This window comes from Cheilinus undulatus, linkage group 22 (genome assembly GCF_018320785.1).
Source record: "Cheilinus undulatus linkage group 22, ASM1832078v1, whole genome shotgun sequence".
Classification (NCBI taxonomy): Eukaryota; Metazoa; Chordata; class Actinopteri; order Labriformes; family Labridae; genus Cheilinus; species Cheilinus undulatus.
The window spans coordinates 33326949-33350323 of NC_054886.1; the positions used below are offsets into that span (position 1 = coordinate 33326949).

The following is a 23375-nucleotide window of genomic DNA, read 5'->3' on the forward strand; positions in this document are numbered from 1 at the left end:
CATAAAGAAGCAGTCACTGATAGCTCAGTACTTTTTCTTTTTTTACTCTTTTTGCCTTTTTTTCAGACATTTAACATATTTTATACATTCTGAATCAAAAAAATGTTGCAGAAAAACAGAATATATGATAGTCCAAAAGTCAGGATTACTATTAAAGGCCAGACCCCAGCTACAGAAATGTCTGGTCCCCTAAAATGATGAATGAATGAGCTTCCTGTAGATGGTATCTACAAGTCTCCATTGATAAAAAGCTATAATTGGATTTGAATAAATCACTATTCTTTCTTTTGGTAACAACTTCAGAACCTGATTTAATAAATTCAGTGTTCATGATGTTAAGAAAAAAGAAAAGAAAAAATAATTCCCCTCTACCATCCAGCTGGGCCATGGAAACCTCCACCACAACAGCTCACAGAGACTGTCTTCCAGTATTCAGTGTTTCTGTGCAGCTATCTGAAAGAGATGCAGAAAATATGTTAAAAACAGCTGATGAGATATGAAAGGGATGTAACCCTGATCTCTTTAGACCCTTTTCCTTTGTCTCCTTTTTTGTTATTTGTATTTACGACACATTTTGGATGCATTTTCTTTGCAGATGACACCTGAATTTATTGTTCTGTGTCCAAAATTTCCACAGCCACTTGATAGATCATAAAGGAAATGAGCTTCAATGAATAATCATGATTTTTTGTCCATTATCATTCTGTTATTTGACTAATAACACAACTAAAATGAAGCATATGACAGAATGGAGAAAAGCTTATTTAAATGTAAGGTTTTGAGTCGTATAGTCAGACAGTTAAGGCAGCAGGAGGTTGAACACACACTCTTCTTCAGAATCAATGTCAGCTTGATGTAAACTCTGCTGTGGAGCAGAAACAGTGGAGAATGGTGTGGGTTAAACTGATAAAACTGCTGCCATGGCTTCATCAGAGCTAATCGCTCCACCAGCAGCCACACCCAGTCACACTACAAACCTTTCTGTCAGAAATCTGGATTCATCATCTTCAACAAAATAGTTTTAACAAAACAGCGTCAAAAGTCAAAGTTTTAAACACTACAAATAAAACCTGCTAATACAGAAGGGACAGTATGACTGTCAACCATCCTTCCTGAAATGATAATGATAATGATTATTTGTAGTATTTTAACATAAAGTTGGTTTTACTGACCTGTTTGATCTTCTTGTGGTGGTGATTTTCCAGACAATAAACCAAAAAAGTCTGAAAAAACAGATAAAATCACCATAAGAAAGGCACAAAACAATGTAATCTTTTAAAACAGTAAATAAGCAAACGATAAGCAGGAAGTTGGAAAAATGAACTGAAAAGGAAACAAATAATCACACATTATGGTTTCTTGCATTTCTGTACCTTTGTGTATGCAGCAGAGGATCAGTCCTATTGCTACCAGAAACGTGAAAACTACTGCAATCCTAAAAATCCACACCTGGGTGGGAAAATTAGACGGATGTTGTTGTGGGGGTTGAAACTCTTTGTACGATATATTTGTGTTTTCTGTGACAGCCAGCCAACTCTCCGGTGATTGTCCAGCTCCTGATATGCTGCATTTGTAAAGTCCTTCATGAGACTTGGAAACATTTTTGATGGTCAAGTGACTATATTCAGACCAAAGAGAGACGCCGTCTTTGTAGAAATCAACGATATATTTTGATTCTGAGTTCTGTTTTTGGCATAAAAGGGTCACATTAGATCCCTCCATCACAGGACGGGCGGGAACCTCCAGGATCACAGATCCATCTGAAAAATGTCACACAAACAGTGTGTTAAAATCAGTTTTTGTACATAAAACATAAAGTCTGTTACTCTTTACAGTGTTAAAATAATTTGCACTGGATTTTTACTGTAAGAACTTCAGAGGGAAAAAGATTTTTGAAGCTGAACAGTGAACAGCATTATGACTTTAATTTATTAAACACAAAAAAACTGTTAAAACATAAGCACAGATTAATCACGTTTCCACATTATTAAGCAAACAACATTTTTCTCTTATTTTCCTAAATCTTAATGCAAATGACAGAGTATTTTTCAAGTCATCAGCCATTAGAGCATAGTTCAAATGTTTTTGAACAAACTTTATAATGAAAACTGTTATTTTTAAAAAAAATAAAATCTCAAAATGCACTGTTCCACATTATTAAGCAGGCAACAAGTTTCAGCAACATGGGAAAGAAAAAGGATCTCTGCTGCCAAAAAGTGTCAAAATGTCATTTGCATAATAATGAGGAAAGCAGTGTAATTAAAACTGAATGGTCATAGCCTTTTTCTTTTCCTTCTTTTCTTTTTGACAGTTTTAAATGGTGTAAAATTGTAAGGAAAAAAAACAGGCAGATCTAAAGGGTAACCAGTTGCACTGATTTTAGCAAATAAATGATAAAAAAAATTAGCTGTTTTTGTCTTACTCTATTAAAATGTAGCAAAATTAAAAAAAAAAAAAAGCAGAGCTGCTAAATGAGATTAATGGAATGTCTTCTTTTCCATCCTTTTTTACAGGCAGAAAGTGACTAACTCAGTGGATATCTTCACTCATGGTGCAGAAGTGTCTAACATCAACAACAACAATAATCCACCAGGTTTGAGTCTCCTGGTGTTGTCTTACATACCAGTAACAGAGATGTTGATGGAACCAGTGGTGTTTCCTTCGTCGTCTTCACACCAGAACTCTCCACTGTCCCATTCGAAGGCAGGCTGAATAGTGCATCTTGATGCAGGAGGAGTACAGATGGAAGAATTTGTTGTTTTGTTGTGTCTGTGCATCACTCTCCATCCAGTCAGTCCCATCAACTCTTCACAGCTAATGTGGACGGTCTCATACTCAAAGAACTGCAGTCTGTCTGGAGTAATACGAGGACGAGCTTCACCTGAGGGTTACAAGGAAAGAAAGGAACCTGTTTAACTTTTATTTAACTTATTCTTTTTTTTAGAAATCATGGTTTATAGGTGAGAGTGCATTTTCTGCTTCATTTCACAAATAAACATATTTAGTTTCTCTCTTGTCCGACTTTTAAAATAATAAAAGCAGTCTCTGTGTAAACATTGTTCTGTTTAGATGTTAGCAGAAGACACATAATCATATGTTTTAATATTAGAGACACAAGCACAAACTGAGTGTGAAACCTACCAGCATTTTGAGCAGAGTGACTCTGTTTAATCTGTGCAACCAGCAGAACCATCACAGCGACCACTGGAGAGACAAAATAGAGATTTTATACATTTTAGTTATGAGAAAAAATAATAATAATGTAGTTATGAGAAGAACCTGAACTCACAGAGTCTGCTGCAGAGAGATGTGACGTCCATGATGCCTGACTGCTGACTGCTGCAGCGTGACTCTGAACTGTAACGACCACACAGAGACACCGTCAGTGACAACTTCCTCTTCCTGTCTGATCTATTTCTGATTAAGCAGTTGTGTACATATATATATATATATATATATATATATATTAGTCTCCTTACCTTGAGAACTTCCTCCTCCTGTCTGATCTATTTCTGATGTAAATACATCACACTTCTGAAACATCCCTTTTCTCTTCCCCGTCTGATTCCATCCAGGCCATGTGACAGTGGACCGGCTCTTTACCTTTGCAGGACTTCTTAAGGGGGCCTGGGGGTTGCTCATCCAGTCTATATGGGTTATGTGGACTCGGAGAAGGCTTATGATCTTATCTCTAGGGTGGTCATGTGGGGTTACTGCAGGAAACTAAAGGAGTGTCAGCATTCTCTGCACAAGCCATTGCCAGGGCGGCCCCTTTTCACCGTCTCTGTGTTTTTTTATGGCAAGGATCTCAATGGGAGGAGGGTTTCCAGTTTGGGGACCTCCAAACTTAATTTCTACCTTTGCAGATGATGTGGTTCTGTTGGCCTTTTCAGCTGTGGACCTCTGACAGGCACTGGGGTAGTTTTCAGTTTAGTGCAAAGCGTCTGGGGTGAGAATAAGCACTGCGAAGTTCAAGGCCGTGGTTCTCTGTCAGAAAACATTGGATTGCTCCCTCTCAGGTGGGGAGTGAATCTTTGCCCCATGTGAAGGACTTCAAGTATCTCAGGCTCTTGTTCACAAGTGAGGGTAGACTGGACTATGAGACTGGGTTCAAGCAGTTGAATTTAGAGTCCTCAGGAGGGTGTCTGGGCTCAGCCTTAGAAAAAGGGTGAAGAGCTTGATGTCCAGAGGGACCTCAGAGTAGAGTCGCTGTTCCTCCATCTTGAAAGTTGCCAGTTGAGGTGGTTTGGACCAGGATGCCTTCAAGTTGCTTCCCTTTGGAGGTCTTCCGGGCATATCCAACTGGGAGGAGACTCTGTGGCAAACATAGATATGCCTGGAGGGAATATATATCCTATCTGACCTGGAAATGCCTCGGGAACTCTCAGGAGGAACTGGAATATGTTTCAGAGAAAAAGGATGTTTGGGCTGATTAACTTCACCTGCTTCCACTGTAACCCAACCCCAGTCAGAGGAAGATGGATGGACGGACTTCTGAAACATGGAATTATTTAACATTGTCTCTGCATTTTCTGTAGCAGAGTCTGCCTTGATATTTCAGTACATCAATAGAAGTTACTAGGAATCACAGCAGCAGCACATTTTGCAGCTGTGTAACCCTGACATGCACCAAGCCCTTTTGCCACCTGCAACATTTCTGTTCCCATTTTTGGCAATACCAAAATCAAAACCCCATTGGTATATGTGCAGCTATGACAGGTGTCAGCGTACTGTCTGCCAGCAGAGGTCAGTCCTCTGTCATAATAAAATGATTGTCTGTGTAGTTGGAGGTCCTGCTGAGCCATTTTCTTTTCCTGTTTGAAATCCAAACAGAGAAAAAACAATGACGCGTTTCATGTTATTGTCTTTTATTGCAGTTTCATGGTTATCAGGAGACTTTGTCCTAACCGTTGTTTTATTTTATACCTAGATTGATCATTTATGGTCTGTAATACAATCACTGTTTTGTTACTGATTGAAGCAAAGAACTTTCAGCAGTGGATCAACCAGCCACAACAGTCAGGATGGTTTATAGTTTTGTGGGAGTTTTTCAACAGTGAGTGTATTTAGTTCAGCACCATTTTGTTCCAAACATTAACCATTAATTTCACTCACATTTGTATAGCTTCAATGTTTTCACCGTTCTGTTTTTTTTTTTACTAAATCACCACATTCTGATAAAGACAAACATGTTTTTATATCAAAATAGACTTCAACTTGTGCAAGGAAAGGAATTTTGAAGCACCATGTCATTGAATAAAACTTTAGACTATATTTATAGTTTAGATTCAGACTTAAGATATTTTGGTTGAATTTTTGGACCCACAGAGTCCTGCAAAATGGTCAGGCTTCCAAAAAAATCTGCTTCCAACAAGATATTTTCGTAGTTATGAATATTATTTTTCAATTAGATTTTTCTGGATGCTTAATCACACATTAATTTTGATATCACATTTGATTTTTTTTTTTTTCCCAAGCCAAGATGCGAGAACTCAAAGACATGTCAAGCATTTTCCAGTTTGACTATTTTCATAAAGAACACTGCACATTCAAGTTTTACAGTTTGTTGTAAACACTTTCCTGAAATCTAATAATTATTTTAATCATTTTTCTTTCTGTTTTTGAACCTGTCATGATGTTATCAATTGATTAATCATTTCTTTATCTATTTAAATCAGAAAAGAAGTTTACATCAAAAAGGAAATTTTAAACATCGTCACAGCCAGTCTCTAAAATGTTTGTTTTTTTTTTTTTCTGGTAAAATACTGACAGGATTTAGTTCATAAACTATGTAACAAACATACTGAATAACTAATTTAGCAGAGAAAATGTATTTATACTGCTTGTGCTCTGTGTCATCTATTTAATGCTTTAACCAATGAATACATAAACATAAAAAAACACAACATATAAAAACGATTAAAGTTAAAGTATTTAATATTCAAAATTAGCTCTGTAACCACAGAGTACAAGCGTTTTTTATGATTTATTTTTAACTTGTGATATTATCCATGTCATACTATTCTGGTTACATCAAAGTACAGCAGAATGATGTTAATTACACTTTCACTGGTTTATTGAACTTTCTTAATTAAACACAATTAACATGCATAGTAGGTCACTTTGATGTTAAACTGGTTCTGTGTGTTCAGTAAATTATCAAGAGATTATTATTTATCAAAAAAATGTTTTACGCATCTTCTGTACTGTTTTGTCCCATCATTTATTCTGTTCTATTTTTATTTTAGCTCCTCTCCCTCATTTATCATGTCCTCCATTTTTCTATATTTTCTCCATGTGGCTCTTTACTTTGTTCTTCATCATTGCTTTTTGTCACACCATGCATCCATCAGTTATTGCAGTGGTACCCAAGCTTTTTCTGTCGGGCCCCCCTTTGACAGGTTTAAAATATTTTCAGCCCCCCCCCCAACCGAACATATCAATATGTTCAAACATGTAAATGTACATCAAACACACCATCATTCACATTTCTTCCTTAGGTTGCTCTGTGTTGTTCTCCATCTTCTTTACAGCATCCATCATCATTGTCATCAGTTTGTCTGTGTCCATCTCCAGTTGTTGAAAGTCTTTCTTTCTGTTCTCATGGCTCCAGCCGGCCTCCCTACAGATCTCTTTGAGTTTTAAATACACCTGTGCTTTCTTTTCTTTTAAATCTCCCTTCTCCTCAGAAACTTCTTTCTCCACTGATTTAACCTTTCTCTCATGTTCCTCAACCACACTCTCAGCCTCCTTCTTCTTTAAGGTGAGATCATCTTTTTGCTGCTTCAGCTCTTTATGCAGTCCCATCAGTGTCTCTTTGAACTCTTTTCTCAGTGACTCCTCTAAAAGCTTTAACTTATTTTCTGAATTATCCACTTTCTTGCCCTCCATCATGAGCTGTGTTCCTTCTCTGTCTTCATTTTTGTTCTTCTTTCCTGTGGAGAAACAGAAGTAATACATTACTGCTTTTAAATCATTCAAACAAAGATTTCATAATCCTAACTGTGCCTCTCTTATAGAGACACAGTGAATTGTAGGAAACTTCAACCCATCTGAATGAGGAAGTCTTGTAAACTGGTAGATAACTCTAAACATGGGATATTTTTATTCTACTTTAGTGTTAAAAACTCTGAATATGAAAAATGAGTGAACCACAGTTGGACGTACATCTTTGTTGGTGTTTGTTGATGTAAGCTTCACATTTACATGAGAAAAATCTTAAACAATTTTTTGTAGTTGTTGTTATTAATCGACTTTTTTCATCTTACCTTTTAGTTTATTTCTCAGTTTCCAGGCCATGAAGACACATATGAAGATAATTATGAGGCCAAACACCACACTGATGGCTATAGAAGAGGAACAACCGGGAACCAGGAAGAAATCATCTGGAAAGAGAAAAAAATGATATAAAAGCAGATACTGGAGTTTATGTTTGAGAGAAATGTTTGTGTTTAATGTTTCTGAAGCTGAATCCTGTTATTTTTCTACCTGGAACATGGAAGCTTCTCTCTCTGGTCTGGTTGATGTTCCTCTGTTGGAGTTTACAGGTGAAGTTGTTGCTGGCTGTCTTCTTCACAGTCACTCTGCTGCTGATAGTATAGAGATCATCAGGACCTTTGACTGATCCTGGAGCTCCAGCAGAAAGGAGATGTCCCTCAGCATCCAGCCACATCAGCTCAGGCTGTGGGTACCAGCCTTTAGACTCACAGTCCAACATCACTCCATGGTTGGCCTTATCCATGCCTGCTAAGCTAACGCTAGGTGGAGAGGCAGCACCTGAGGATGGAGAGATACCAAGAAAGTTATTATTCTAGTTCTGGAGTTCTGTCCAGCTGAACTTTGACCCCAGGATATATCATTATCTGTTTCCAGATGTGACCAATGTTGGTGGATGTAAACAGGGAACATGTTTTATGAATGGAGAAAATCAGCCAAGGTCTTTAAAAGGGACATAAAAGCAAAATGTAATGTGCTAATTAAACAGTCATCTACCACCTTTAACTAAAGGCTTTCTGTTTACATTTGTGTGCAGAAATCTAGCAGGGCCCTTTATTAAGACCTTACAATTTAATACTCTGCATGGACTGGTGTAGATGATTTACTTACCAACAGTCAGATCAACAAACATTTCTTTCTTCATCGTTGGAATGGAGCATCTGTAGGTCCCGTTATCAGAGATCCTGGCTTTAGTCAGAGTCAGTTGGAGGTCTCCAAGCTTCAGTTTGTCCACAGACAGTGACGCTCTGCCTTTGTAGGCCTTGTTTTGGTTATCTGGAAGTTCCTTGCCATTGTGCCAAACAAGGACAAATCTGGGTACAAGGTCAGACCTCCCCCACTCCAGTGTCATGGAAACAGCATCCACAGGAGGATCCAGCTGACAGGGCAACACTACATCTTCACCCAACATTACTGTGACCGACTGATGGGGAGATTTATCTGTTTTCTGACCTGAAACAAAGTAGATTTACTTGAATTCTCTTATCAAATACACATTAACCGAGGTATAATATTTAGATTTGAGATCTGTCTTTACAGATTCAGTAAAAAATGCTGGATATCAAATCTGTTCTAAAGGATGACTAAAAATGACTGAAACCATCGAAGAGTTTATAAAATATCCTTTGAATCATGATGTGCCTTGCATGAAAGCTGCTCTTTCAATAATGTCTTCAGAGCTGCTGAATTCAATCATTTTAAGTTGCAAAACAATTAAAGTTTGACTTCATTTCAAGTTATTGAATTATTGGTTTAGACCCTTAAAAAACATTACAACCATCAACAAGATACAAAATAACACAGAGTGTTTGTGCAGTGTTTATACTCATCATATATGAAAAACAAAGAAGCTCACTGGTTGACCAGTTACTTGGAAAGCTAAATCAACAGGAAAACTCTGGTTCCCTGTGCAGATGGTGATACAGTGCCTTAAAAAAGTGTTTGCCCCCTTTCTGATTCCTGACTTTTTTGCATATTTATTTACTTTAATGTTTTGGATCATCAAACCAATTTTTATATTTCAGAAAAACAACCCAAGTAAATACAAAATGCAGGGTCTGTGAATATTTCATTTTTTAAGGCGGAAAAAATCCAAACCTATCTGTCCCTGTGTGAAAAAGTAATTGTCCCCTGAACCTAATAACTGGTTGTTCCACCCTTGGCAGCAATAACTGAAATCAAGTGTTTGTGATAACTGCTGATGAGTCTTTCTCATCACTGTGGAGGAATGCTGTCCCACTTTTCTTCACAGAATTGTTTAAACTCAGCCACATTGGAGGGTTTTCCGGCATGAACTGCCCGTTTAACCCTTGTGCCCTCCTCAAATTTACTACCCTCTGGACACCTTCGAGGCAAAAATGTACATGTACAGAAAAATTGCCATTAAATCAGCATACATGGATTTTTTTTTCTACTTTTTTTTTCATAAATCTCTTTAACAACTTCAGACCTTCTCAAAACTACCAAACATTCAATTATTTCAAGATTTTAACCCTTTAAATGCCAGTTTGATTATTTGAAAATTTTCTTTTTTTTTCTGCAAAAAAAACACAAAAAGTGAATTATTTTCCATAAGATTAATATTAGAAAGATGAGGCTTTGGTGTTGATAAGAATCTTGGATGGGTCAAAGATTAGCAACAAAATTGATTTGATTGCATTTGTATTTTTTTATATAATGTCAGAAATACCCTCTTTACACCCTGGAGGCAAAAATGCCCCCATTGACCTCCATTAAACCCCAGTTTTTTAATCTCACTGTCATTGCAGGATAAAATCATGCATTCTTTAATGTCAGCATTTCAATGTGAAGAAATACAGTAAAAATTGACATTTTTACCGTATTCCACCAGATTCAACCATTTTCCCATTGTAGGACCATGCACCAAATTCTGTTATTTTTGCCTTTTATATTGTGGAGAGTTTTTATGTGTGTGATTACGGCTGTGTGTGTGAGTGCGTGCATGCCGGGGTGTGTGTGTGTGTGAATCTGTAAGCATGCACAGAATATTTCTCCAAAAGTCTTGGGGATCATCAGGATGTTTTTAGTCAAATGTGAGACGAGTCTTTGTGTTCTTTTTGGTCAGCAGTGGTTTTGGCCTTGGAACTCTCCCATGATGCCATTGTTGCCCAGTGTCTTTCTTATGGTTGACTCATGACCTCTGACCTTAACTGAGGCCAGTGAGGCCTTCAGTTCTTTGGATGTGGTTCTGGGTTCTTCTGGGACTTCCTGGATGAGTCGTGGTTGCACTCCTTGAGTCATTTGGCCGACCACTCCTGGGAAGGTTCACCACTGTTCCCAGTTTTCTCCATTTGTGGATAATGGCTCTGACTGTGGTTCACTGGAGATCCAAAGCCTTGGAAAAGTCTTTGTAACCTTTTCCAGACTGATAGATTTCAATCACTTTGTTTCTCATTTGTTCATGAATTTCTCTGGATGGTGGCATGATGTGTTTCTTTCTGAGATCTTGTAGCCTACTTCACTCTGACAGCTTCTATTTAAGAGATTTTTTGATTCAACAAATCTGGCGGTAATCAGGCCTGGGTGTGGCCAGAGAAACTGAACTCAGCTTTCTAATAACTGTAGTTAATCACAATTAACTCATGATTTAACAAGGGGGGCAATTACCTTTTCACACAGGGCCAGATAGGTTTGGTTTTTTCCCTTAATAAATTAAATAATCATTCAGACACTGCATTTTCCACTTACTTGGGTTGTCTTTGTGAGGTATTAAAATTGGTTTGATGATCTGAAACATTTAAGTGTGATAAATATGCAAAAAAGTCAAGAATCAGAAAGGGGGCAAATACTTTTTCAAGGCACTGTATGTGAGTTTAGTTTAAAGAAAGGACTAACTAAAGTCGAGGTAACAAGAACAACATGATGGGTTCGACTTACTTCCACAAGAGGGCGCTATGAGAAGGACAACACCAACGTGTAAGAACACGCCCATGAGCTGAGCCATCGTCAGGCACTGAAAACATAAAAAACAATCTTAACTGTGGTTTTTATGGCTCTCAATTTTGGATTAAAAATATATTCACATTTGAATTGTCCTCCTGCTGATTGTGGGGATACTGCAAAACAAGGCTGAATATGACAGATATGAATGAAGTGCCATCCTCAAAAGAACCAAGTTCGCCCAAACTTTAAGGTTAAGTCCCGAGGCAGTGTTGGCGTGACGGTCTGATGTAAGTGAAGACCCGCTGAGACACCTTTATAATTAATACAACAGTGCTAAATGTTCTTAAAATAGCCTTACAGAAAATGTTCAACATTTAAATCATTAAAATTTGACTGTCTTACATACCGTTTATTGTCGCCTCCTCGTCCCTCAGCGTTCAGCACAAAGGTCAGAATGAATGAAATGATGTGTACTTTGCACATGACTATAAACCATAAAGGCGTGTCTATAAAACTTCAACTTGGATACCACACAACAGCCTGTGGTGATGTTAAAATACAAAAATGACTTCCTGTCCTTATAATGTTATATGATAAGTTGAACTGTAAATGCCTAAATATAAAAAGAGATTAAACTCCTCTCTGCAGCTTGAGTATCTACTGTCAAATATGTGGTAAATTATTTTGAGACTTTAATCTTGGTCAAAAATGCAGCAATAATAAACCTGCATGCACAACAGCTATTACTCTACACACACAGCCCTAATGATAAAAAAATCTGTGCCAGTGATGGGGGATGTCTTTGTTAGTTCACTGCTAGTTTCTGATTGAAGTGTTTTTGCTAAGGCCAGAAAAGCTTAAATGTTGAGCAATGCATTTACTTGAAATTTTTGATGAAACTGAACAAAACAGCAGCTAAATCTTTTGAAAACTGAGTGTATGGGGACACTGCATGTCACGGTCACGTGTGTTTGAACTGAACTACAGATTTAGAGAAGGCAGAGACCCGGAACGTTCTGGGCGCCCATGACCATAAAAACGTCTGAAAACGTTCAACAAACTGAACAAATGTTTGGAAATGATCAACTACTCCAATACCATCCTGAGACAAAACAGCAGTCAATGCTTGTAAAACTCCATCATCACCAAGGATGAAGAAAGCTCCACATGTTGGTTGTTTTCTGTGACATTAAGGGGATCATTTTGGAGGAGTGGGTTCCAGAAGAGTCAATGGTGAATCAGCACGATTAAAAACTGATTCTAGAAAAACTGAAGGTCTGATGAAAGAAATCATAGTTGTGGAGAAATGGTTTAATTCTTCATGAAGACAACAGATTAAATCTGTGCTGACAGAACAGGTTAAGAGTCTGTCAGAGGTGAAGTAAAGTACCACAGATGTTCTGCCACAGACAGCCACACAGGTAGAACAGAGGAGGTGCAGGTATGTTGGTGATTAGGTAATAGTTCATAGTGTGTGAATGTGTGTGGGGATATTCTCTCAGAAAAGCTTCAAGTTTAAAGTATTCAATAGTAAAACAGAAAACCTCCTCATAAGACAGGATGGGTCCTAAACTCCTCTTCCCTCTTAGCATGGTTTTGCTTTTTGTTTTCAAAGGGTCTGAACATCAAGAGAGAAATTATTTTAATGAGAATTACAGATTCTGATATCTATCAATGCAGGCTAAATCTAGATCAGCAGTGATTCATGTTTTTAAATTAGAATACAGAAATAAAACACTCTCATGGAGCAAGAAGACAGTCTTCAAATCTTTTTAATGTCAGGTGATAATGGATTTCCTGAAATATGTTAGAGTACAATAAACAAATAGAGCTGACATGAGTGGTAGAAAAACAAAAAAACTATACAGGCCAAATCAGATTCAACAGATTTGACTGTTATCCTCCAACACCAAGTATAAGAGATTATCTGCTCTGAGTAAGACTTCTGTTGTCCACCACACGTCTACATTTATCTGCCTTATAAAAATGGACACCATCCTCAGAATCCTACATATTCAAGCAGTTTCATTTCTAAGGGCTTCAGCAGTTTCTCTTTCTTCAGCATCTCTCGCTCATAACTGATTTTCATCTGCTCAAACTTCTGCTGATCCTGTAATAGTTTTTCCTTTTCTCTCAACAGTTCCTCTGGATTGTCAGACTCCTGCTCTCTCTCTGTTATCTCTCTCTCTACTGACTGAAGCCTCCTCTTGTTCTCCTCTCTGTCTGCCTGCAGCTCCTGAAGCTTTGTTCTGAGTTGATCTCTCTGTGTCTCCAGTTCAGTCTTCATCTCTGTCAGTAGAGAGACCATGTCATCACGGTCATCTGGACATGGTCTTCTTCTTCTGAAATCTTCAAGAGAAGACGTGAACAAGGAAGACGCATCATTAAAACTCTTATGAAACAGCATTAACACTCAAGTATACATCAGGGCCATTTCTACCCTCACAGCAATCTAACACTATAAGGCATTCATGACATGTAAACTACACGTATGTGCTCAACTTGCAACAGTGCTGCACCAACATCTTAATGCCCTCCTGACACTAATTTGAGGTAAACGCCTTAAATCATTTAAGAACAGCAGTTTCTGATGTAGAAAATGGTACTTACTCTCCCCAAAAGGAGGCGCTATTATCTGTGTAAAATATTACTATGTGATTGTGTGAAAGGCGGCCCCTCATGATACACAGGAAGTTTGAGTCAGATTGGACTATGCACGGCTGAGTTATAAACAACTTCCTGTTTCTTGAAAAATATGCAAATTTAAGGGCTCGCCATGGCCACACCTTAAGACTTATCAGAAAGCTCCGGATACATTTTGATTGTTGATGTCTCCTCTAGCAGTATCCTAAAATTCAGCTTGGTTGGATGAATGCTGTCGGAGGAGTTCATCTTCAAAGGACCCCTTGTAATGGCCAAAAAAATACCAAATATTGCTAAATCTTTCAAAATGGCAGCTTTCCTGTTGGAGATAGGGGAGGGGTCCAAGAGGCTTTTTTGTAGATCTCCCTGAGCCAGATTAGCACACAAAATTTCAAAGACATTGGACAAAGTCAAAGGAGGGGGCTTTATTTTTAAAACTGTCAGGGGGCGCTATCAAGGTAATTCCAAACATTTTTGGTGGAGTCCCAAAAAATATCACATTTTTCATCAGACCTGTGACACACGCCAAAATTCAGGACTTTTTACATGTTCAGATACTTAAATCTACAAATATATACTCATTTTTCAAATTACAAATAGGTCATCAATGGTTCAGTGCCCTAATGATAATAATGATAATGATGATAATAATAATAACAAACTATGACTTACATGAATACAAGCCATAAGCAGAAACACCGACGACAGCCAACAAGGCCAACCTCTTAGACCTAGACCTGGGAACACAGAGGCCAAAAACAGCAGGGACCTCAGAGACACTCTGACCTGATGAAAGAACAACAGCTATGAGGAAGTGAGAATTAAAAAATGAAGTTATGGTTTAAGCTTAAGAAACAAAAAATGTGGAAAGTTATTCTGTTTCCTCATTCAGATTCAGAAAACTTTATTTATCCCAAAGGGCAATTCAGTTTTTGCAGTCTACCCAGACCATACATACAATTACAAACCACAAACAGAGACAATAATAAATAAAAGTCAGTACATGACAGAGATGCTCACTGACACATTGACCCTCATGTGATCCCTTTAGTAAAGACACTCAGGGTCCGGCAGATTATAATGCACATTTAAGAATAGCAGCAGATAAAAAAGAACATAAATAAGATACCCAAAGGTGCATTACAGATTACATTATAAGTTTACATTCATAGAATGTATGAGCGAGCCACCAGAATTAGCACACAGTTTTAACCACCAAATGGTTTGGCACCAAACAAGGAAAAACACAAAAATACAAAGCTATTAGACCATGAGACTACTATCAAGGTTTAACAGCCTGATGGCAGAAGGAATGAAAGACTTTTTCTGTAAAGATTATTATAGTACAAGAATGTTGAACAGCCAAGATTGATCAAACCATATTTAGATTAATTTTAATCTTTTCTAGAGAACTTTAAACCATCCTAGTTTTGTTAAATTCAATTGAACAACCAATTTAGATCATTTTAAGAAACAGAACATACCGTCTCCTTGCATTTTAGTTCCTTGTCTCTGAGTCGTGTTGAGACCTACTGTTCTGGTTCCTCAGATATAAAATAGCCTGAACTCTGATCCTTTTTATGAGGTGAGGTGTGGTTATCCTACAATAGTATCATTTGTCTACTGCAGCTTTTTCACAAACATTTACGAGGATTGTTACAACATAAAGTCCTCATCCTCTCCAGTATCCTAAAAAGGCCTGTATGTTAACTTTTTTGGCCAACAGCTGAGGTCAGCCCTCCACATGGCTCTGTATGTCACTGACTGACTGAGAAAGTGGTGCAACTGTCAGAGATGTACATACAGAGTTGCGTTGTGGGCGGGGGTTAGTTTTACAGAAAGCCGTTGGTAATGGCTGCCTCCACTGCTCTAAAAACCTCAGATATAGCTTTAGCACTGCATCTGTTTTACGAGAACTGGACCACGTTTCAATATGAAATAAAGAATAAAAACAATCCTAAAAGCTTTTCATTTTAGGAAAGATGTTTTCAGTCTTTTGCATGAGTGTGTGATAGTAACAAGGAGAAAGTTATCTGTTGTGAGTGGATGTATACAAGGCCTGCTAGTGGGGTGATTAGCTCGGAATTAGCCACAGCGGCGGTTTTGTCGGAGATGAAGAATGTCTCTTTATTTAAAACAAGCAAGAGAGTCTGGCTGCAGACCTCAACAAAACCTCTATGCTGGGGCGGACCTCTACACTAGGGCATGCAGCGTGTTAGCTGTTGTTAGCATGACTACACTGCTGTGCTTACTAGACCTTAGCATAGTACAGGTCTATGGTTAGGCATACAGCAGCAGACCCTGACCCATACGCTTGGGTGAAGCTGTGCAGGCCGTGCAGACCCCGACCCCTTAGCTGGGGCTTAGCCCCAGTGTACGGGTCTACGCTGGGCCGTGCAGTAGCAGACCCCGACCCCTATGGGTCTACGCTATTAAAACCTGAGTGGTTCGGTTTAGGCATTAAAACCTGACTGGTTAGATTTAGGGTAAGCCTGTGGGCAAGTGGATACAGCAGAAATTTCGTCGTGGGTAATATACATCATGCCCCAGCACAGAGGTTTTCGCCCCAGCACGCAGGTCTCCAGCTGAACGCCCCAGCGTAGAGGTCTGCAGCCAGATGCCTCTCAAAACAAGGGCATGTAGCAACACTGCAGGCTTTCTGTGACAGAAAAGATGTTTTTTCTCCTCTCCCGCTCTGTTTCTGCATGGGTGTGCAAGCTTTACGGCGGGGTTTTCCAGTGTATCCAGGGGCTGCTGTAGCCCTAGCAGTTAGCTCAGATGTTGCTGAAGGAAGGAGTTTAATCAGAACTGGACTACATTTCTTTTTAAAACAAGTGCACACAGACAGCTTGTCTTGACACAGAAGTTGTTTTCTTCTCTTCCTGAGAGGCCTTGGCATTAATTTTACATGAAGCTCTGCCATTCACAATCCACGACAGCGGTGACCTGCACAAGATTAGCGGATGCGCACTGCGTCGTCTGTCGCTCTGATACCCTGTGAATGTGACAGAACATTCCTCCAATCAACTTCTGAAGATTTTCTGAAAAGTCTTGCTCTTCCCAAACGTTTTCTATGGGAGCTTTCCCAGATTAGAGTGAGATATATTCACTTGATCTTGTGTGTCGAGTTAGCTGTTTCCTGCTGACAGGGCTTTATGTTTAAACTTTTAAAGCCCTTCAGTTCTCATCCCACAGACATTAGTGACGGCACAAATACACACCCCAAAAACTAATCACTCTGCCAAAACACACAATTCAGTCAGGCATTTCAACAGACATCGCAGATAGTTGTGGTCTGCCATATACTAGGTTTTAACATAGTCCTGTTTTTTATAGCATCAGTGCTGGCAACATTAAGAGTCTGGTAGAGTACAAGACAAGGCAAGGCAAGTTTATTTGTATAGCACATTTCAGCAACAAGGCAATTCAAAGTGCTTCCCACAGGACATTAAAATACAAGGACAAAGGGAAAAAGAAAATCAATGAAGACATTTTAAACGAAGCATGTAAAAGGTGATTAAAAACAGCAAATAAGGCCCACAACCCCAACTCAAAAAAGTTTGAGTGTAAGAAAAAAAAAATGCAATAAGTATTAAATCTTAAATCCATATTATATTCGCAAAGGAACATATCAGATGTTGAAACTGATACATTTTACCATTTAGTGACAAACAATAGATCATATTGAATTTGATGGTAGCAACACATCTAATAAATGTAGGGATGGGGCTATACATGGCTGGAAAAGTAAATGGAACTGATAAAAAAAAGCTAGATAAGCATTTCGTAACTATTTAAGTCAACAGGCGATCAGGTCAGTAACATGACTGGGTATAAATCTGTCAACAAAACTGTATTCAAAACTTTTGAACCAGTTTCATAAAAATGTTCCTCAATGTAAAAATGTTTTGAAGTTGAATATCCCTCCATCAGCAGTCCAAAATATCATCAAGAGATTTAAAGAATCTGGAGAAATCTCTGAGCAAGGGGCAAGGCTGAAGGCCAGTATTGGATGCTTGTGATCTTGGGGCCCCCAGGGGCCACTGCAATAAAAACATGCATGACTTTACTGAAATCACTACATTGGCTCAGTAACACTTCTAGAAATCATCGTCTGTCAACACAGTTGGTTGTGTCATTCACAAATGACCGTTAAGAATGTCAAAACTAAAGCTCTTTTAAAATGGACTGAGGCCGAATGGAAAACTGTTCTGTGGTCACATGAATCATTTTTTAATTTTCTTTTTGAAACCATGGATGCCATGTCCTTTGGACTAAAGAGGAGAGGGAGCATCCAGCCTTTAACAGTATTTTAGTTCAACCCCTTATCCATCCATTATCTGTACCTGTTATTCTGTTCAGGGTTACGTTATCCCCGGTATTATAGAGTGGTGTCACTGAGCTGAGTCTGTGTTCTTTTTGGTCACACCAGTGAAAAAAAAACTCAAACCATAACTGTTCTATACCACATAGATATTTAAAGATATAGAGCACAAACCTGCTGTATTACGTTTAGAAATAGTTCAGACAGGAAGAGGAAGCTCTCACTGATGGGTGTCTTTGTTAGATTTCATTGTGACTGCAGCAGTCAGCAGTGAGGCATCATGGACGTCACATCTCTCTGCAGCAGACTCAGTAAGATCAGACTCTTCTGGCTTCATAGCTCATTGTTCTCATTAGAAAGTATGTTAAATCTACAGTTTTCTCATTTCCTCTCTCCAGTGGTCGCTGTGATGGTTCTGCTGGTTGCACAGATTAACCAGAGTCACTCTGCTCAAAATGCTGGTAGGTTTCAAACTCAGTCTATATGTCAGTCTGAAACATTATTTATAATAATCTGGCATGCTGATATGTAGGTTTTGGTGAAATGTTAGCAGGAAACTGGTTCATATGAGACAGTGAAAACAGTTTCAAAAACTAATAAAACTTCAACCCTCTCTTAGAGGGATAAAATTATACTAAGAATAAAGCAGAAATGTGTGCCTAGTTTCATGAATATGTAGCAGTTTTTACCTGTCAATAAGTATGTGAATATTATTTTTTTCATTTGATGCTTTAAGCTGAAATAATCTTTTTTTGTGTGTGTGTGAATATGCAAACATACCTTAATCTGACTGCTTTGCTCTAATTTGTTTGTAATTTTTACAGACAGAGTTTTTCCTCGTATTACTCCAGACAGACTGCAGTTCTTTGAGTATGAGACCGTCCACATTAGTTGTGAAGAGTTGATGGGACTGACTGGATGGAGAGTGATGCACAGGCACAAAAAAACAACAAATTTTAACATCTGTACCCCTCCTGCATCAAGCTGCACCATTCAGCCTGCCTTTGAACGACACAGTGGAGGGTACTGGTGTGAAGACGATGAAGGAAACACCACTGGTTCCATCAACATCTCTGTTACTGGTATGTACTAAAACATAGCAGAAATCCAACCTGACAACCAAGGTCAAAGGGCAAAGACTGATAGTCTGATATTTTACAACATGTCATTAATTTTCATTTTGTCATATTATTGCCTCTAGTTTTAATCATCCCTCTCTAAACCCAATGGCTGACGAGGGGTAAAGTATTTACTGTCACCATGTTTTGATGGGGGATTTTTCTACCTTTGAATATTTAGCTGTTGTTGTTAAAGCTGTTGTTCCCACAATCCTGGTCAAAGCGTACCACCTTGTTGATGAATTTGCTGCACTGATAGTAAAATTTTCCGTTGACTATGAGCACATTGTCATTGCTGGTGATTTATACATATGGAAAATCATGCTAATCCAAACACAAAACAATTTCTCAATATTCTAGACACATTTGAACTTACACAGTGGACTGGACCAACCAATAAGCATGGATACACCCTCAATCTGATTTTATCTAAAGGCCTCAATATAGCAATAACAATCACTGATATTCTGGATGTTGAGCTCTCAGGCCATTTTTGCATCTTCTTCTATATGACCCGCACAATCAGAAATGAAGATGTGGTCAGAACTGTAAATAATATATGACCCATAATCTGCTCATCATGTCATTGATGATATGATGGACAATTTCAACTATATTGTGTGTCACATCATACAACTAAAACATAGGTATTTAAGAGGAAACACAAGGCTCCTTGGAGAAACGGGGAAGAGTAAGGATGCTTAAAAGAATTTGCAAAGTTGATGAACTAAATAGTGAAAAAAACAAACTTCACCTACATTATGATATTTGCAAACATGCACTTGCAGCCTACAGTAAAGAAATTAAACTGTTGAGACAGCAGCACATCTCAGAAATTATAAATGAAAACAAAAACAATACACAGTACCTGTTCTCCACAGGTGATAAATTAATCAGTCCCCCCAGATCAACCCTGCTGACTTTCTATTGTCAAATAAGTGTAATGAGTTTGCCGCTTACCTCAAAGAAATCCGATCTTTCATTACTTTAAAAAACTGTCCAAATTAAAATGCACGCCTTTAAACTTGTTACTTATAATTTTTTCATGTATTATTTATTTATCCATGTATTTAAGTCTTCTACCTGCTCTCTTAACCCCATCCCTAAAACACTATTCAAATGTGTCTCTACAGGCTGGTATTCATATAAACATTTAAACAATTTAAGTTCAAGATCAGTAATACCCTGATAACGAGCGATAAACACTATTACAAATTATATACTTCCAGTATATTACAGGAAAGGAACTGACACAAGACAGAGAGGAGGAAAAAGAAAAGAATGGAAGAAAAGTGGTGTTTATATTTATTTATTACATTTTATTTGTCATGTAGGAATTATTTATTCATGCATTTCTTGATTATTTTTTTTTTCCATATTGCGTAGCTCCAGAACATGGGTCTTGTTGAAGCGCAAAGTGCTATTATTGTGATTATCTTTGTAATTACTTGTTGTCATAGTTCTAATTAAACAATTCTACACAAACACACACACCTACACACACAAATAGACATGGAATTGAAGAATAGATAAGAAAAACTCCAAGTCACTCTCTTTTAACATTGAAACACCTTTAGTTCTGCAGCACGGTCAAATAAAAGCATTTCAATGTCTGAAGAGAGTGCCTTGGAGTCTTTTCTTGTTTATATATATATATATATATATGTATTATTTTATATCTTGTTTATTCTTAAAAAAAGTTCCTCCCTGCTTGTCTCTGTCTTGTCACACAATACTGTTGCATCTTTCCACAAAGTCAGATGTGGGCCGACTGTGGCTCAGTCGAGAGAGTCAGCTGTCCCACAGTTGGAAGGTTGTGGGACAACCAGCTCCTGCAGTCACATGCCGATGTGTTGTTTGGCAAGACCCTTAACCCAGATTTGCTCCCACTGATTTGTCGGTGGTGTGTAAATGGGAATGGACGTGTATGCCTGAGATTAGCTAATACTGATGGCCACTTCTCCACAGCAACCTCTGCCATCAGTGTGTAAATGTGGAGTTGAATTGGTAGGTGTAATGTGCACTGTAAAAGTGCTTTGAGTGGTCACATGACTACCACAATGCAGTATCTATAAAAACAAAACAAACCTAAATCAGTGGATCATGGTCAACGTTTGGATATTTACACAAGTACTGTAGACAGTGGTATGACTGTAAATTTAGACATCAGAGTTGGATGGATCTGTGCCAGTTTTTTTTGTGATTAATGAAGAAAAATTAAAAAATACTGACAGCCCCATATGAGACATACATTTCATTATTTGATGACAAGATTTGTTGTAAAATTCAGGTTAAAGTTCAGTACTCAGCACTACTTAGTGTTACAGTACTGTTTATTTATGGTAAAAAAAATGACCTGATATCTTTGTGTGATATTTTCAGCTGGATCTGTGATCCTGGAGGTTCCTGCCCGTCCTGTGATGGAGGGATCTGATGTGACTCTTTTCTGTAAAAATCAGAAGTTTCAGTCAGAGCACATTGCTGATTTCTACAAAGATGGCGTCTCTCTTGGGATTGTTCATGGTCACATGACCATCAAAAATGTTTCCAAGTCTGATGAAGGATTTTACAACTGCAGCATAGCAGGAGCTGGACAATCACCGGAGAGTTGGCTGGCTATCAGAAAAAAGAAAAATGAACCAGACAAGGAGATTCAGCCCCCACAGAAACACTCCCCACATCATTCTACCATACTTTGGATTGCTGTCAGTATTTCACTGACTGTTATTTTTCTGTTTGTGCTGGGATTCTTTCTCTGCCAGAAACACCAAGGTACAGCAGTGCTTCAACCATGTTTTGTGTTGAAATGTCCTCTACTTCCTGTTTTTGTAACTCCAACATTCATAATTCACTGTTTTTAATGAGCTGCATTGAAGCTCTGCTTCTTTATTTATTATTTCTAATGATTTCCTCTTTATTTGTCTGTTTAGTGTCTTGCAAATCAACACCAGGTTCTCACTCACAAGAAGAGAATATAGGTGAGTAAAACAACCATAGACTATTAAAATAAAATATTATTAGAGACACTGCTCTAGGAGGGATGTTGGATGTTTGTCTGGAACTTTTCTCATCTAACAAGCACACAAACAAACCAGACAGTTTCTGCAGAAACAACATTACCGCTGTGTTTCTTTACAACATAACTGAATTTGCTTTCATATGCATATATCTATACAGAGCTTGACAAATGTATTAGACCACCTGTCATATCTGTCTCAGACATATTAATGACCACCCTAACCCTAACCAAAGTAAGGTTTATGCCACAGCTGCCCTAAATTAACAGCATTGGTAATGACCAAAATCATTTTTATGTTTCTGCAATGGTTAATACACCAATATGTAGAAGCTCTTTAACCCAAATGATATTTTTGATGCTAAAATAGAATTATTATTGTTATCCATGAATTTCCAAATTTAGTGATTTACAAAAAACCTGAAAAAATAGTAAAGTACATTAATATTTCTTGATTAATATGTCAAATTATAGTTATTTACTTGCATTCCTGAACAGAAAAATGAGTTTTAGTGGTTGAATGTTATGCTTGATTCACTTCTGACTTCTCAGAGAAGCCCAATGAGCCGGCTCAAATTTGGGTGAATTCAGTTTGAAATTCCTCATTCCTGTTCAAAATGGTAAAACGTGGAGAGCTGACTGAAAATGAAAGAGTCCGCATTAAAGCACTTCATGATGCTGGATGGTCTCTGAGACAGAGATGACAGGTGGTCTAATACATTTGTTAAGTACTGTATATACATATTTTCTATCATTGCTTTATTGATATCTCATGTTGTATTTTATTTTGAATGTAACATACTGTATGACAAAAATACTACATATATATATTTCTGTTTCTGTGAATGTTTCAGTGTCAGGACAGGGCAGTAATGCTGATCCACTACATGCCACATATGCTGTAGTCACAAAAACTAGGAAAAAAGGTAAAATACTTTATTATGTCTAAATGTATTTAATAATGAAACTCTAAATTCTTGATCATGCAAACATGTTGTTTAAACAAAAAAAAAAAAAAACATATTTAGAAGATTTCTTCTTTTGTCTTTTATGTTTCAGCATCAGTTGGAAACAATGCTGATGAAGTCACGTATGCTCAAGTTGAAAGCTTCAGGAGGGACAACGGTAGCTATAAGATATATTAAACCTAACCGTGTGCTAAGTCAACACTAGCTTCTTTAACAACAAAATTATATAAATAATTACAAAGTTGTTCATTTTTGATTGAGACTTCCATTCAGCCTACAGTTGTAAAGAGAACATGTCAAATTTAGAGATCATTTTATTGGATCCATCATAATATTAATGACTGTAAAATGAAACATCTCCCCCTCTACGGAAGCAGATTAGGGCCATTAGGGAAGGAGAAAATAAT

At 37.8% G+C, this 23375-nt stretch overlaps 3 protein-coding genes across 3 annotated transcripts; 1 reads left to right on the forward strand and 2 right to left on the reverse strand.

Moving 5' to 3' along the window:
* Positions 1-432: 432 nt before the first annotated feature.
* Positions 433-4296, reverse strand: LOC121504352. The gene is made up of 7 exons (XM_041779061.1): positions 4157-4296; positions 3290-3357; positions 3142-3204; positions 2624-2881; positions 1450-1760; positions 1173-1223; positions 433-453 (listed from the first exon to the last, which is right to left on the reverse strand). Exons 1-7 carry the CDS (start codon positions 4294-4296, stop codon positions 433-435), a joined length of 912 nt encoding a protein of 303 aa, XP_041634995.1.
* Positions 4297-5985: 1689 nt separating this feature from the next.
* Positions 5986-11327, reverse strand: LOC121504896 (butyrophilin-like protein 1). Its single transcript, XM_041779991.1, has 6 exons — positions 11306-11327; positions 10894-10969; positions 8107-8448; positions 7489-7776; positions 7269-7385; positions 5986-6935 (listed from the first exon to the last, which is right to left on the reverse strand). Exons 2-6 carry the CDS (start codon positions 10958-10960, stop codon positions 6484-6486), a joined length of 1266 nt encoding a protein of 421 aa, XP_041635925.1. The 5' UTR covers positions 10961-10969; positions 11306-11327; the 3' UTR covers positions 5986-6483.
* Positions 11328-18146: 6819 nt separating this feature from the next.
* Positions 18147-23145, forward strand: LOC121504353 (Fc receptor-like B). Its single transcript, XM_041779062.1, has 5 exons — positions 18147-18177; positions 18265-18327; positions 18691-18948; positions 21367-21756; positions 23060-23145. Exons 1-5 carry the CDS (start codon positions 18147-18149, stop codon positions 23143-23145), a joined length of 828 nt encoding a protein of 275 aa, XP_041634996.1.
* Positions 23146-23375: the final 230 nt, after the last annotated feature.